General features: G+C 43.4%; 1 protein-coding gene across 10 annotated transcripts in view; it reads right to left on the minus strand.

The window, feature by feature from the left end:
* The window catches only part of EHBP1 (EH domain binding protein 1), a 643,275-nt gene that overhangs the window by 382,909 nt on the left and 243,597 nt on the right, over positions 1–16,769 (minus strand). For all 10 annotated transcript variants that reach the window (XM_063918463.1, XM_063918471.1, XM_063918465.1 and 7 more), the window contains one exon: positions 4,915–5,104. In XM_063918463.1, coding sequence (XP_063774533.1) covers positions 4,915–5,104 — 190 coding nt within the window. The remainder of the gene's footprint in view (positions 1–4,914; positions 5,105–16,769) is intronic.

The following is a 16,769-nucleotide window of genomic DNA, read 5'->3' on the forward strand; positions in this document are numbered from 1 at the left end:
GAGCCGTCTATTCCCCATGGTCCTTACGGAGTCCCCAGCATCCACTAGGAAGTCAGAGAAAATATTTTTCAAAAGGCTATCTACCCTTCTGTCTGTGACATCATTTAGTGAGGTAGATGACGGTGGTAAAGCAGATTTATGCACGAGTCGCAGAACATGTGCATCTACTTTTGGAGGAACAATCCACAGCTGGAAATGGATAATAAGAATCCCATCTCTTAGGAATCTTATACTTTTTACTGGGCGCTGCCCAAGACTCATCCATCATTTCTGTCAGCTCATCTGACGCTGGGAATTCAGCTTTCACTGATTTTGTTCGTTTAAATACAGGTGCTTTAGATTTTAACACTGTCTTGGCTGGCTCTTCCAACGAGAGAACAGCTTTCACAGCATTAATAAGTTCAGCTACATCATCTGAACTAAAACTCTGCGACTGATCATCATACGGAGTCGAATCTATTGTCTCATCGTCCGATGTATCATCTTGTGTAGTCTGCCACATAGACGTATCTGTCTTAGTCTTAACTGTCTCTTGGTTACTTGTAGAGGCTACTGGAACCAAGCCATAGGAAGGGAGCTGCATGTATGGGTTCATAGTGTAACCTAACCCCTGAGGTGGTGCTACTGTAGTTAACTTGTCCGCTATAGAAGACAGAGTCTTTGCGAACATATTCCATGGTGGCTCTGTTGGTGGTTGAACCAACTCCTGTCTTTTACTTCGCTGAAAAGTGAAACAGTTTGCACACAAACCCTCATAAGTGACCAATTGATTCATATCAATTACCCCTGACTTACAAGATAAGCATGTTAGGGCTATGGGAGTGCTTGATAAATTCTCCTCATCACTTTTGCCGCTCACAGACATGGTAATAATCTGTTATTGACTACACAATTTTGTGACTGAAAAACACCCTATATGTCAGTATATAGAGGTGAGATCAATCTGACCACAGTGCACCTGATTTGAGGGTCAGAACAGGACTGACATTACACAGAAAAGTCAGCACACATACTAGCAGTCAGTCACATGTTAAAGCATTAGACATTGTCATATGAGAATACAACCTCCATAACAACTTATACATAAGTAGGAAAATTGTACTTGACCGTTGACTTAAACTCCCAGGATCGCGGCCTCTACCTAGTCCTGGCGCCTATGATCCCCGGAGCGTAGCGCTGTCACACTCGAGATGTTCGGCGCATCAACACACTGTTTGTAGTCTCCACCAAATCAGTGTAGCGGTGTCCTGACCCCTCTAGTAAGAGGAAGTCCATAGACTCACGGTCTCCCCATGCTCCGGACACAGCCTGGTTACGTCTGCTGGACCTGCTAGAACATCCGACACAGACGCCCGTCGAGACAGCACTGATACCCGAAGGTAAGCGTTGTTGCGACCCGGTGGGGAGTTGTTGGAGCGACTCTTTCTAATATGCGTTTAAGACGCTGTTAAGAGAAGTCGCTCAAAAAAAAACAATATAGTAAGTCTATAAAAAATAAAATAATAAAAGCTCTAAGCTGCTTTATTCACAGCAGCCCTGTGACCATGCGGCTTCCTGCCGCACCAAGCAAAAAACTGATCTGACTGAGTCAGTGGGCGGGACTATATAGTGGAGGCCCCAATGCATCCTGGGAGGCCAGAAAGCTCGTGACCGTGTTGGTGCCATTTTCGCTGTCGCTCGACAATATCCCCAATGTTATCCTGTGGATAATCCTGTGGACCCAGCCAGAGAAAAAAAAATATTAAAGAACCTTACATTCAAAAGAATTATGCACACAGGAAAAGACCTGTTTCCATAACTAACTGTCGGGGTATTTGACACGCAAATCCGTAGCACAGTACTGTATGGTTAAATGTACAGTACATTCACTCTGGTCCTCTCTAGTCCTTTCCCCCCAACCAAAGCGACTGTAGTATCAGCCCTTCATTTACATACTGTGTTGGCAGTTTATTGACTGTAAACTGGCCTCTTTGTCTGAAAAGATCAGTCTCTCAGGGGAGGGGGAAGGGTGAGGTGGTGAGTTCAGAGCCGCTGTCGAAAATATTAATTCTCTGTCGGGATCCCAATAAAAAGAAACCAATAAATCAAGAAAAAAAAATAGTGTATACAGATGAAAAGAAATGTGTTAAAGCAATGGTCCATTGACGTTTATGTGAGCTATTAAATTAAAATGGGCTTAAAGCTTAATATCTCAGGTTCTGGGGGTCCAATTGGCTTAGAACCGGTTGATATGGAAGGGGAGACAATTAGCAACCAGACGATACTGACCCCAAGTTTCTGTGACCCCCACAAGGCTAACGGCAAGCATCGGAACCCATGGTGGGTCTGCATTAACTGGCCCATTATAGTCTACGGAAAATGGGTCCACTTTGTGCCCCAATATCTCTGGTTCTGGGTGTACCAGAGACCCGAGACCAGTACCATACGAAAGGAGACGCTCGGCTTTCGGGGCAGACTGGCCACTAGTTTATGTGACACCGCAAAGGGAAATGGCAAGCAACCGTGTGTTGGATCCCCTCCAATTGTCCGCCCAGCTTGCACGGGGTGCAGGGTTTCTGGTTAGATAGAAAATACCGTACAGAGACGCTAAGCACAGTGTTTTGGCATCCATGAACTTAGGAAGGAGCTTTTATCTCTCACCATTATACCTATAAAGATAACATTTTCCGCTGTAGCCTTTAGAGCAGAGTACGTTACAAGCTGTTCGAGCTACTTAGTACTCAAATTGAAAATACTGTACAGAGATGCTAAGCACAGCGTTTTGGCATCCAGGAATTTAGGGAGGAGCTTTTATCTCTCCCCATTATACTTATAAAGATAAAACTTGTCTCTGTAGCCTGTGGAGAAGAGTACGTAACAAACTGTTCGTGCTACTTAGATGGGCTAAAAACAACCCCCCCCCCCCCCTCCGGAAAAAAAAAATGAACTCCATACTTTTATTTCATGGAGCCATAACCATGAGAGTTTATATAAATGAACTATGTATCCCTATAACCGACACGGGTCGGTGTACTGTGTGAAAGGGCCATGGTCGAATTCCCGGGTCGCCTGCCCCGGTAATTCAACCCAGGAGTAAAGCAGTGTTATTCCCGGGTTGAATACCGGGTCAGTGGCAGCGTGAACGGGTTCCCAGGTCGATACGACCCGGAACCCATTCACTACATAGGGAGAGGCAGCGCGGAGATGAGCTCATCTCCCAGTGCTGCCTCCGCCCCCCTGCCGCTATGGCAACCGACCCGGCAATTTGCCGGATCGGGAAGCCAGTAGTAAGGGTCCAATGCCGGATCCCACCTGGAAAGGACCCGTTTCCAATTCTCGGGTGGGATACGGCATTGGCGATGTGAAAGGGGTTTTACAGGGCACCCCAGCAGATCAGACTGGCATTCTGCGGCTGATCCAGGGGCTGTGATCCTGGCAGTGTCAGTGCCATGGTCCTGACTGTGATCTGGAAGCGAGGGTATACCTGTCTTGAGGGGATGCATTTAATTTGCCGGCTGTTGGGTGCGCGTGCCTCGCTGCCGGGGTTCTGGCGGACGAGATGCCGCTGTCGAGATATTGACAGCCGGCATCCTGCCTGCCAGTAAATCATACTGAATCCGTCTTGAGCACTGCAGTAAGTACTGTTCCCCACTGGTACTGTTTGTAAGAATTGGGTGATAATTATGGCTCTGTATTATATTAATTAGTGTGTACATCAGGCTGTCACTTCAGTTCTTATTCTGCAGCATTCTATTTCATTTCCCAAAACTCTTCACAGTTTATATTACAGTATTTTTTCTGTATGACACAAATTAGTCTGTATGCAGATTCCCTCTTTCCTCTCTAGGGGGTACATTTACTTAAGGTCAATTTTAATTGATTTCAGATTAGATTAAAATCGAATTTAATTGATGTCAGGCTTCCAGGGCTAAAACACACATTTACTAACATTTATTCTCTGCTGACTAGTTTCCATAGAGGTAACTCCATGTCCTAGCAAAATCTATAAAGTACAATTTCAAAGTTGGTTTTAAGGTATTTTACTGTACTGTAGGTGCCCATAGTTTTGCATACAGGGTACTGTAGTGGACATGAGAATCACAAGGGGATTTAATTTTTTGAAGACACTGTATAAATAAATGTAACTACCAAACCGATATAAAAAAAATGTTAACATTATTACAAGGGGTGAACATTAGCAATGTTTCCTGGTGAATTAACTACCCCCCCCTGTTGACATTGGCTGTAAAACATCACATGAATATTGATCTACTGTGATACATGTATGAAATGTGTTTCTGTTTAGATACATTAACATTCTCATACCAGAATGAGCAATGATCAAGGAGGTTAAACACAATTTTAGAGGGTGTCCCGAAAAGCTCAAAGATTTTTGTTTTCATGTACCTGGTCTGCACCACGCAAAGCCTACAATGGCATTTTATGTCATACAATATTCATTCACTTTGTTCTGTTTTCCTAACCTTTCTGGGTGCGATATGCCATACAATTATACTTTCTGCTGCTTATGCAGGGCATAACTTGTTTTACTCTGGGAATAAATCACTGTAATGTTATCAATCAACATATCCTATAACAACTACTGACGTCTGTAGAAGGGGAAGAACATAGGTTCACATCAATAGCAGACCCTACAACATGATCCATTCCATCTGGCACAAAATGCTCTGCTCCCGAACTTCCTATTTAATGTACCATTGCTAAACTAACCAATTCACTAGAAGAGTCCTTATTAAACATCAGTTAATGCAGAACAGGTAACAAGTGCAGGTGGAAAGGGTCAGTCGCAGGGTCTGTAATTATGATAATGAGGCCATTTTGCTAAACCAAATTTGACCAATAACCGTTGCAGTTTTTAGACAACATGTATTACAGAACCGTAATGATGATGAGGCTGGAAGGTCATGGTCTTACCTTGGGAGAGGAGGCGAGGTCCTTTGCTTGCAGTATAGAAAGTGGGGAGCTTGCAGCAGCATCCTTCTTTGGTGTGGTTGCCGGAGGAGCTGGTGCTTTCCTTTTCATCCTCTTCTCCTGTTCGGACTCCTTTATAGCCATGTTCCGGCTTATTTCTGGACTCTCTTTTGGTTCATAAAATGGGTTTGATCTGTAAAGAAAAACACAAAATTATAAACACACACTCCGTCTGATTCTGCAGATTTATCTTAAAAAGCAATTCCATAAATGGTTAAAGGGGTTCATATTGAAAGTTGTGGTACATACCCAGAACCGCGCCCGCGTTGCTAAGAAAATAAATAAGTAGGTTCCAGAGTTATAGACACAAAAGGAATGAAGGTCATTACATTTCTGCACCAAGCACAGCCACATTTATTTTATTGTATGTATTGTAAGTACAGTGGAGTTCTGTTTTATTCATAAACTACAGCCACAGGCATTAGGCATAAACATCCAGCAGGTAACAGGTAACTAAAGCTATGGAGGAAGAAGAAAATGGAATACAAGGAGACTGGTAGACTTTAACCATAACATACTGGAATATAAGGAGACTGTAGCATACTGTATGTCGGGAACCGATCAGGATCCAGACGGTCGGAATGCCAATATGTCACGTCAGGGCATATAACAATGGCAGACCTTGGGACCTTTTATCGGACCCCCCTCCCAACTTTCAAGAAAGCTTCATAGACTGTATTTGACGAGACCAGTTTGACTAGTATTTTTAACTTCAATACACAGGTGTAACAGAAATACAATGGACATAAATAAACAAGTCTATTTTGAGAAAACAAAGGGTTTGCCATGTGCTTGTTTTTACATTAAAAAAAAGTTTTAATTTAAGTTTCACGTGGCCACTGGATGGCAATGTTCAAGAGACTTTTTAAGGCACCCTGGTGGATCATCCTAAATAGCCGGAAGGGAACTTGTCATTTATTTATTGGTATTTAAATCTCAAAATTGAAAATAAACCAATATGCATGTTGCGGTTTTAAAACTTCCCGCCGCCGTCTAGTAGAAACATGAGCACATTTTTATTTTTTGGCTGACATCCCAGCACATACGTAATAATGATTTGGAAAAGATAATAGTCTGGGCCCTCATTTTACCCTACCTTCCTTACTCACTAATATATAAATTGGCAGGCAATCAGAAATACACCCTCTGTAGTTGATGCTGCTTTTGACAGCTCCTGGCAATGGGTTTGAAAAGAGGGGAGCAGCTAACTAACAACCTATTTTCAAACCTGCTGCCAGCAGCAGAAGCATCTGCAACAAAGGGGGTATTGCCCTTTAAAACAAATGATTACTCAAGGACTGGAAGGGAGCACAACTATGCAGCCTATGTAAAGACAAGCACTGACGCACATAAGACTTGTGATATGGTCTCAATTAATAAATTACATTGAATAGGGTATGTATGTGTTGTCCTTGGAAAAAACTGTAGCTTGTTGGGCCACGCTGAGGGCTTCGGACTGCTCACAGGTGCTCATGTTTCAGACAGAATGGGTTTAGCTGGACTACGCGCTAGGGGTTGTGATAAACTCACCGGCCACCTTGGGCACACCAATTACTGACAAGGCGTGACCAACTCAATTATGCAAGTGAGTGACAACAGGGAATTGTAAAGGATGTGTAGAAAGGAAGTATGTATTCACACTGTGCTCCGATATCTACTTGGCACAGTCCTTCTTGGTCCTTGACCCATTCAACCAGAGCTTCTAGTTACAGTTTAGGGTTAAGGGGGGTACACAGGGAGAGATTCATGCTTAAATTTGTAAACGTCGATTTACATACAGGACTAAAAGCAACACTTTAAAATCACATTAAATACACTTTCAAATGGAGCCGCTGCGGCCGCTGTGATCAAACCTTAGCCTACATACTTTGCGTACAAACGCCGCACTGGCCGTACAATGTACACGCAGTGCGTACACACCCAAAGACACGCCGTGAGCACTTTGCAGCTACACGTGTGACTGAAATACACTTATAAAAGTAGCAGGGAAAAGAGACACGACACCAGATTGTATTTAAGATGCTGGGTTCAGACACACCAACATATAATTGCTGAAAGGGGGGTTACAATAAACAACAATACAATACAATAGAAAAATGGCTACAGTCCATGGTACATACGTTTTGGTTTCGCCTGCGCTTCCCGTCCGGTCCTCAGTCATCAAGGGAGATGACCTTCAGAGTCTGTGTGGGACCAGGCATGCAGCTGGCTTTTTTATACAATAGTCCAAAACCTAACACAATGGAAACTGTAATCTCTTTGTCCACTGGACACAGGGATGGTCATTTACAGTACAGGAGAGGTCATAGGTCGGTAGAATAGGTGGGCGATGTCTGTTCCAGGTGCACTTGCAGATGGTCTCCTCTGGGTTCCAGCCGCATACCAAGTGTACAGTAAATACAGTTAAAATTTATATTCTGCTCCTGCGCATAACTATTCGCAGGAGCGTGCGATCTTCTGCAAACCAACATCGGAATATTGCCCTTAGTATACCCTACAGCTGGATACCAAACACCTTATAACCTTAGTTCTGTCCCCTCTTATCCTGTAAAGGTGAATCCCTTTGTTCTTATACCATTTAAACTAGTGTAACTTGCTGGTGTGGTGCAGGGAGACTGTGTACATTGTGCATTATTTGGATTAAATATGTAATGTATTTTTATGGCTTTTCCATGCTATCACCGGTACAATCTAGCACATCGCACATTTCACCGCTGGGTAGAATGAGCACCACCCCCTCCCCCCCGCTCGCTCAGCAAACATCACGCTGTGTGCTGAGCGGGGGAGAGATGTGTTCTGAGTGTTCTGTGCTAGATCGCTCAGCACACATCTCTGCCCGTGTGTACTGGCCTTTGGATGCCACTGCTCCTTTCTAGCAGAAGTTTTAGTGTTACACCAGTAAACTGTGCCCGTAGCCTAGCTGTATCTTACCCAATACTTATAAGAATGCAGTCTATCAACTGACTAGGGACCAGTGTCATCACTAAGGCACCTTGTGATAAAGCATGAGAAACTGGTTCCCGGCTAATATACATAACGCATTCTCATGAATATTAATGTAGCTCTCAAAACTGCTGCCTTATCACTGTGTAGGTCAGTGCTTTTCAAACTCGGTCCTCAAGGCATATTAACATTCCAGGTTATAAGGATATCCATGATTGGGCAAAGGTGGTTAAATCAAAATGACTGAACTAATTAAGTCACCTGTGTTCAAGAATACGTAAAAACTTGACTGTTGAGTGTGCCTTAAAGACACTAAAATTTACATATAGCTTATTTCCCTGATCAATAAAACCAATAATGGAATCTAACAGTGATAGCTGCAGATACCACTCCTTGTAAGAAAAGCATCCAATATACTTTGAATCAGGTGCAAAAACTGGACATCACCACTTCCACTGGCAGGAAATATCATAGTCTGACTGCCCTTACTGTAAAGAACCCTTTCAATGTTGATGGTTAGACTGACTTTTTCCCACAGCATTGGATGCCAATAATCACTGGTGCAGTTCCAGGTATGAAGAGCTCATTAGACAAATATTTGTATTAAAGTAGACTGTGACTATACATAGATAATTTGGACATCTCTGAGGCGCCTTTCTTCCAAAGGAAATATAAACCAATAAAGTTTTTTCCTTTCTTTTTTTACCAAAGCATGCTTCCTTCAGATTATTCTGTGAATGAACCAGTCACACGAAATGTATGTGGTCACAATGCCTCTATACATCTGCTTGTGTAAGCAGCCATCATTACTATAAACATTTGTACCAGTCCTAAACCTAGTGTAAGACATCCATTCAAAATCAGATGGATCTTTGCATACGCTCAACTCCACATAGCCCACAAATCCACCTACATACCCACGACACATGATCTGAGCACTTCACCTATATCTAAAGACCTCACAGCTACCTAGCTACACCCAAGTCAGCAAAAGGTGGGGATGTGATTGAGTTGTGCAAGTGAATCACCTATAGTTGCATACACCTGGCCATGGAGCATGCGCACTGCTCAAAAACTCAATATTGGTCCCCTATACTAAATTACATACAACTCTGAACAAGGAACTAGTTTATGAACAGTGTAAGTACATTCATTCATAAAGACGAATCTGTGTAAAGGGTTCTTTAGCAAAATCTACAAAGCTTTGAGGACAGTCAAAATTAGTCTGACTACCCACTGGCACTGAAAAATTGCCACTGACCATACTAAATCAAATACAATCACAAGTGAATAGAGCAGACAGCATTTAAAGGATGCCACTGTCACCGGTACAAGCTGGTATGGGCTCATTGGAACCAATAGGTCCTAGTTCCGACCCAAACCCATTGGCATGCTTTTACAAGCATTAAAAAGCAGGATTTTCAATATTAATGGCTAAGAGGCCTTTGATAAATTCTAAATGTTCCCTAACTTGGACACAACGGTGATGCGCAAAAAATTCTAATGCAGCAGGAGGCGTCTGTAGGAAATAGACAACTCCCGCATGCAGCGCTGATCTGAGTGTTGCGTCTTAAGAAGCAGCATTGGAACACCATCACGACCATCGGAACTCCTCTGACGGGGCCAGATTATCTGCTCCCAAATGTGCAGAGCCAATCCTCGGCACTCCTACAAAACAGAGCAGCATGCCTTAATTTTGTAGAACGATCCATGTAGCCACCCCGGTCCGACCACCAAACACCACGGCATGTCAATCACGCTGCAGCTAAGGCGGGACTGCAAGCGATCATGCAGGACTCTTTCTGTGAATGAGCCCAACCACAAACATCGAAGATGAATCAGGCCCTTAGTGATACGGCCCATCATTCAGCTGTGGACGGAGGTGCTATCGCTGCTGCTTACATACAAGCAGCAGCAATAGCACTAATATGATAATGCAGCAGGAAGTGTCAGATCTCCTGCTGCATAGGATGCAGTATCGGATCATCTGAGACACCATCGGCCAGCTGCATGACCCATGGTGTCGTGCAAGCCAGTCGCCGCAGTTGCTACCTAGACGCCTGGAAATCTCTGTCCTCTGATGAAGATCCTGGACTCTTCCCTTCCCTACAACGGAGGCGACATACCTCCATTTGGAGAAACAGAGGCCGTCGCCGCCAACTCCTCGTCCCCAAATGGCATCAAAGTGTCAATCACGGACAGTCTGAAGCTGTAGTGCTTCCGTAGTCGCAGGACCTGTTCATGCATGAGCAGAAAGGGTCTTGCATGCCCACAAAGGGTCTTGCACATGCGCAAAGTACCAATACTCCTCAGTCCACATCTGAAGTGTCCCCATTGTTTTGTGCTGGTTTCTTTGAATGCATAAATGCTTTCCATTGCAGACTGACAATTTTATAGTTGCATGTTTATTACAGTCAAACACTTTCGATCATTTGTGCCTTGCGACAAGGACCAAACTACAAAACTTACTGAAGGGTCATCGGCATATAAAATGTCGTAAAACGGCACACTCCGTAAAACAGCCTATGAAATGCCTGCATTACCAAGAGCCTTTATTCTAGTTTAGAACAGGCACATGCACTCTGAACTACCGCTGCTTCTCTGCCAATGAAGTAAAAAGCTTTGCTATTGATCACAGAAATAAGAAGCAACTATAGGTATCCAGGAAATGAATATGCACCAAGTTGTTGCTGATTGACAGACATTAAAGGTGTTACCACTTCATTGCCCATCGCAAACAGAGACACTTGAAAAACAAACGGCAGGTCAAGTGTCAAACTGAGAACACGAAGCAAAATGGACAAGTGCGGGTCAGAAAAGAAATACAGGAACGAGAGGGCAACAACAAGAAACAAGAAAAAAAAGAGGGTTCAAAACTTGCTGTCAGTTCACTTAACTTCACAGTTATCTTTAAGTAGACAGCATGACATGAAAAAAAAAGATAAGGGTGATGACTGATCAACAAGATGAAAGAAAACAAACTGCTTTTGTTCTGCTATTTCAAAAAGATACAAGATAGTGCAGAATATTGCAAGATAACAATGTTTTACATGCATACACAAACAGCACTCCTAACAAGTGGACAAACCCCTCACACATGTGTAGTGACTTTCTCTCTTTTCTAGTAAACACCTTTTCCTAAATGTTCCTCAGCATTCCCTAGTTTGAAATGTGTCCTCTCCTCCTCCTTTAAAGTTTATTTTATATGGCTCTTCTATATACTCCACCTACAGTATGTGGCTTTGGCACTCCCTTCCCACTGATAAAACCACTCTAATTTATTTGGGACTTGCTACTAGCACTGCTGCCTCTAACATCCTTACACTGTTCTTTCCCCTATTGGTTCTAATCTCTCACCCATCACAACGGACACTCCTTGGACTTAATCATGTTTTCCCATCTTTGTGACAGCTCCAGTTTCTCAAATTCAGGCCTCCCACTTCCCAAACACAATGGGGAATGAGGGGAATGGGGGGAATGTAGTAGGGTATGAGAATCAGAAAGTGAAAGATTTTGTGACCAGGTTGATTTTGCCATACAAATGATTGGCACTTAAAAAAAAGAAGAAAGAAACACAGGAGAACTGTCACAAAATCTCTCACCTCTCACTTTCTGATTCTCACACCATATTACATTACCCCCAATATCTTTCCTCTCTGTATCAACTCTTGCTCCCGACCTGCATTCATATCTGTGAGCATGCAGCGACACTATAACAGTCTTGACCCCGTCATCTTCTCAGCATCACTTGAACCACATCTCTCTCCCATTCCTTCCCTCACCTGCCCTAATGCTGCTCTCTTTCTACAACACTCTCCACAGACCTTGAAGAAGTAGCAAGTGTCACCTCGCAGTCTTCAGTGCTCCTAACTATGACACTGAAAATCTCCACCTGCCTACAAAAGTGCTCCTACTTTTCCAAGGGCCAATAGAAAAATCCTCTACTCCTGTTGTACTACCCAGATCCTCACCAGGAAAACCTACTTCAGACTCCTATTTTACACCTTGTCTAATAACCCCAGTTGTCTCTTCTCCACACCTGCAGCCCTATTGCCTCACAATTCAGGACGTTTTCCACTTACTTTAAACGCAAAATTGACGCATCCAACATGTCTACTCTAATTCACTTCTAACCCAGCCACCCTTAGGATCTGATTCAGAGGTACATGCAGTGCTAATGTTTGCGCAGTTGAGCGATTATTTGATACTGCGCAAAAACTCAAGGAAACTCTTATTGTGCATGCGCAAACCAATGTGTGCGATGGCGTGCACATTTGTTTATGACATCACTATGACATGAGATGGCTTCTGTGATCCATTACAGCGTGGAAACTGTGAGATGGCCTAAACTCTTCTGTAAAAGAGAAGGAGTCATTGGCGTGTTTTGGTATGTGGCTGCAATCTCTTTTGCAGCGCTGCAGCCACAGTGGCCATATTTTAAGAAAGTTACAAGGGAGGCTCTGCAGCAGGCAGGGGCTGCTCGAAGAGTCGATGGGAAACTGCAGCCAAGCATGATTTGCATGCACCTCAAAATCAGGCCCTGAATTATCTCGCTCCTGTAGCCATTCAAGGTCCTCACTCTCCTACCTTCCTCTTCATCCAATACCTTGACCGAATTCCCTCCCGACTCCCTATATACCAATGCCAACACTTGCTCACCTTCCCAAGCTTATCCCTATCCACCTTCACATTTTCTCTGATCTTTCCTTTCCCTAAAGAAACCATCATGACCCTATTTTATCTCCAAAAGTCTGCCCAGTTCTCTGCTCCACGTTCCTTCCAAACTTCTAGAACTGTCTGCAAGTACAGTACCAAACCCACTTTTTTTTCCATCCAATCTCTTCTTGCGTCTCTGCAGTCTGGCTTCCACCTTTTCACTCCACTACAACCACTCTTGCAAAAAAGTGACTAAGGATTTATTTTTAGCCAAGTCAAAGGGTAACCATGTGCTCAAACATCAAGGCCTTTCTCCACCTCTTTTGACACTATCAATCAACATCTTCTGCTCCTTCATAACGGTTGGTCCATTGCCTTTTTATCTCCCACCTAGTCTACAGCTACCGTCACCTACCTGGTTTGCACCTCACTCACCTTTCAACTCTACAATACGTCCTGAACGTAGAGTTGAGGCTAGTCTTACTCTTGCTGCCCCTAATCCACAGAAATAGTCTGCAATACCCCTCAGCAGCTCCCTATTGCCCCAAATGCAATTCAAACCCCCATTTATACATCTTTAACCTCATCTTAAAATAAAAAGCAGCTCATCCACTCTACTTTGACCTAAACTTCTCTTCCATTTTAATAACCACTTCTCACTACCACTTCCAAGACTTCTTCCATGCTTCTCCCCACCTATGGAAATCTCTTCCTCACCCACACAGGCTCTTTTGCAACTTCTAACCTTTTAAGTGCGCCCTCAAAAACCTACCAATTCCATATAGCCCAGTGGTTCCTAAACTTTTTTGAATCACGGCGTCCTAGAGTATCAGAATTTTTTTTAATGGCACCCCTAGGCCAAAATTTCCTGATTTAGAAATGTGGAAAGAAATAGTAAATTAAGTAAATTGTGGTTATATGTCATCCTTCGGTTCAATTGTGTGGTGAGGGGCAAGATTTACTTCTGTTTGTCCACATATTTTATGATTGACAGCCACCAGCACTGGTTTTGCCTATTACATTGACCATAAATAATTTTAATTGGTTCTTGACCACCAATCCAAGGCACCCCCTGCAAGTGTCCCGAGGCACGCACACAGTTTGAGAACCACTGCTAGAGCCTATTCTGTCCCCACTCCTAGACCACTCCCTCTACTTGTTCTTCCTGCCGGATCTCAAATGCGGTTAATGTCTTTACTTCCTCCCCGTCTCTAGACTGTTAAGCTTTAATGACTAGGGCCCACTCAGCCCTATGTCTTTTGTGTCCCTCTTTGTCTATTTTAAATGTAGCTTTCATGTTTGAGCACTGTAAATGTTATGGTTATCATGTACTTACAGTACATACGGCATTTGTACTTTGTTATACGTTATATGCAACTGTACTGCATTATTTGTTCTTGCTTATTTTATTTTCTTTAGTATTCATTTGATAGGCCTACCTCTATGACTGTTTGTTTTTACCCAGTGTTGTCTTCCAATTGTGTCCAGTTGTAAAGCGCAACGGAATTTGCTGCGCTATATAACAAACTGTTGTTAATAATAATAATAGTACAACCTGCGATTATGGGTAACATTGGAGAAATTTAGTGCAATCTCATACATGTCCACCAACAGCTGTTACATTTATTTATTACAGATTTCTGAACTGTTACCCTTTAGAAAGAACACACAACTGGGAAAATAATTTTAAAAATAGAAACCTATTTATGACAATCACTTGCAAATGAACACAAATACGTGGCACACTTATATTAATGCTTTTCACAATACAGGAATGTGCATCCTATTATTTGATGCTTTAACAAATCTAATTGCATGACATTAAAGGTTCGACCTGCTTTCTAGTCACTAAATTAAAAAGCCCATTTGCATTACTTTGAAGACGAGAGAGCACAGAGGGTAATATGGCTAATGGGAAAAAAAATCTCTGGGAAAAAAAACAAAACAAATGGACCAATTTGGAAATGGAGAATCGAAGTGTTCCCGACCGAGAGGTTGTAATTCATCAAATGTATTTTTTTTCACCCCTACACAACCTGTGCTTTTGCCACTAAAACCTTAATGCAATCAGGAGTATGTGAAGAGCATTAGACTTCAATAGGGCGGCAGCCAGTTCTGAGGTGCCACAAATCGAATTAGCCTGAGACTGAAATCAGCTATGAACATCTTACTCAGAGGAAAAGAATTGCATATGGAACGGGACCACTTAGATTTTACATAATTCAATCTCAATAACTTGCACATTAGACAACAATGTATTACTACAGTATATGTCACATGCTGCTGGCAGCGGAAGACCAGAATAAAGTTTTTAAATGGTCGCCCTATATACAAAGGATAAAAAAAATCAAAAGTTACAGCCAAAGGGGTATATTCAATAAGAGTCGGGTCCATTCAGACATGCAGTTGTTGGAATGGACCCGACAACCCCTATTCAAAGAGCGGCCAAACCCGACTGTCGGATTTGGCCGTTCCCGGTGTCCTGTCCTTCTCCTGCTGTCAGCGGCTGCAGGGTGCGCGGACAGCCGCAGCAGGGGAGCTGTCAGCGGCGCCGGGGGAAGGGGGGGGTGGGACCTCGCTATTCGAGATGGGTGGACGCTGCCGCTGGGTTCCTGCTCTCCCCGCTGCTCCCCCACCCCACCCACCCCCCGTCTCCTGCTCTCAGCTCCCTCATCTCAATTCAACTTTTTTTTAAGTCGGATTGAGATCGTCGGAACCGGAGCTAAAACCGGTCGTGCATTCTGGCAGCATTCCGACAAGTCGGGTTTCCCGACTTGTCGGAAAAAACGGGGACGTAATGAATAGGTCGGAACTGTCGGAAGCTGCAGTCTTTCCAACAAGACGGCAGCTTCCGACAGTTATCGAATATACCCCTAAAAGGTAATGGACATAGTAAAGCGATGCAGAAATGGATAGTAAAATGGATAGTAAAGCGATGCAAAAATGGACTAAGGGGTCCATTTACTAATGGTGCCCATACACTAGTGCGATGCCCCACGTCGCGACATCGCGGGGCATCACACCGGCAGTTCCGGTGCGATGAAATCGCATGGTAATCACATGATGGGCACGTCACTGCCAAGTGGGAGCGGCCTCCATCCGCTCCCGGCAGGTGCCCATCGCACATCGCAGTGCAATATATAGCATGTGTTTTTAAAAACACATGCGATCGCACTGCGATTCGATAAATATTAAGTGCAGCACATACTATCTTGAGACGTGAGATTCGACCGGCGTGCCCGCGCATCGCGTCGAAAAGTACCTAAAATGTGCATACAATCCTTCGATTCCTCTCACAGATGCGGTCGAAATCGAAGTTTAGTACCGATTATCTCACAAGTGTATGGGCACCATAAGCCTTGGATGAAGATAAATAGGATGGAGATAAAGTCCCAGCCAATCAGCGTCTAACTGCCATGTCACAGGCTGGGTTTGAAAACATGACAGTTAGGAGCTGATTGGCCGGAACTATATCTCCAGCCAAATCTTACTAAATAGACCCCTAAATCCTGAAGAAATGTGCCATTACTGCATGATAGAGAGTACAATACAGCCACGAACTGTGTATTGTGTGAAACGCAATGTTTATAAACAGCATTCTGAAGATGGTGGAACTGTGATACATTTGGGTGGGTTATTTTGTTTCTGTGTAGGGTAAACACTGTCTACTTTATGTTTACATTTACAATTTTTAGATTTCAGTCTGAACACACCCCACCCAAATCAAGATTTCTCTGCACATGTTATATCTGCCTCCCCTGCACTGCACATGGTTTTGTCCATTAGAGAAAAAATTTGCTTCTGCGATCAGGTCTGAATTAGGACCTGTGCTCAAGCAGTTCAGTAGAGAACAATCATCTGTTGGTGGATTGGCAAACTCTTTGTTCACAGCCAAGTCAGCTCCAAGTCACTAAAGGAAATGCTTCTCGAAAAAACTGTTGATCAGAGATATGTTAGATCCAGCTCAACAAAGAGCCGGCAAATCTGCCTTCACACAAAACAAAAACAAAACAATCCCCATCATGGTGCCTGGACTACATGTACTGTATATGTACTTATAAAGGAAGCGTATAGACGCAGTATATTCTATCCTCGATGCTTGAGTTACCCAACATGAACTACTGGTGAGGCCGGGGCAGAGGCTAGAGAGCCAGTGTTGTGTTCCCAAATATATAGGGAAAGACAGCTACTAGTGAAAG

This window comes from Pseudophryne corroboree, chromosome 4 (assembly GCF_028390025.1).
Source record: "Pseudophryne corroboree isolate aPseCor3 chromosome 4, aPseCor3.hap2, whole genome shotgun sequence".
NCBI classification, from domain to species: domain Eukaryota; kingdom Metazoa; phylum Chordata; class Amphibia; order Anura; family Myobatrachidae; genus Pseudophryne; species Pseudophryne corroboree.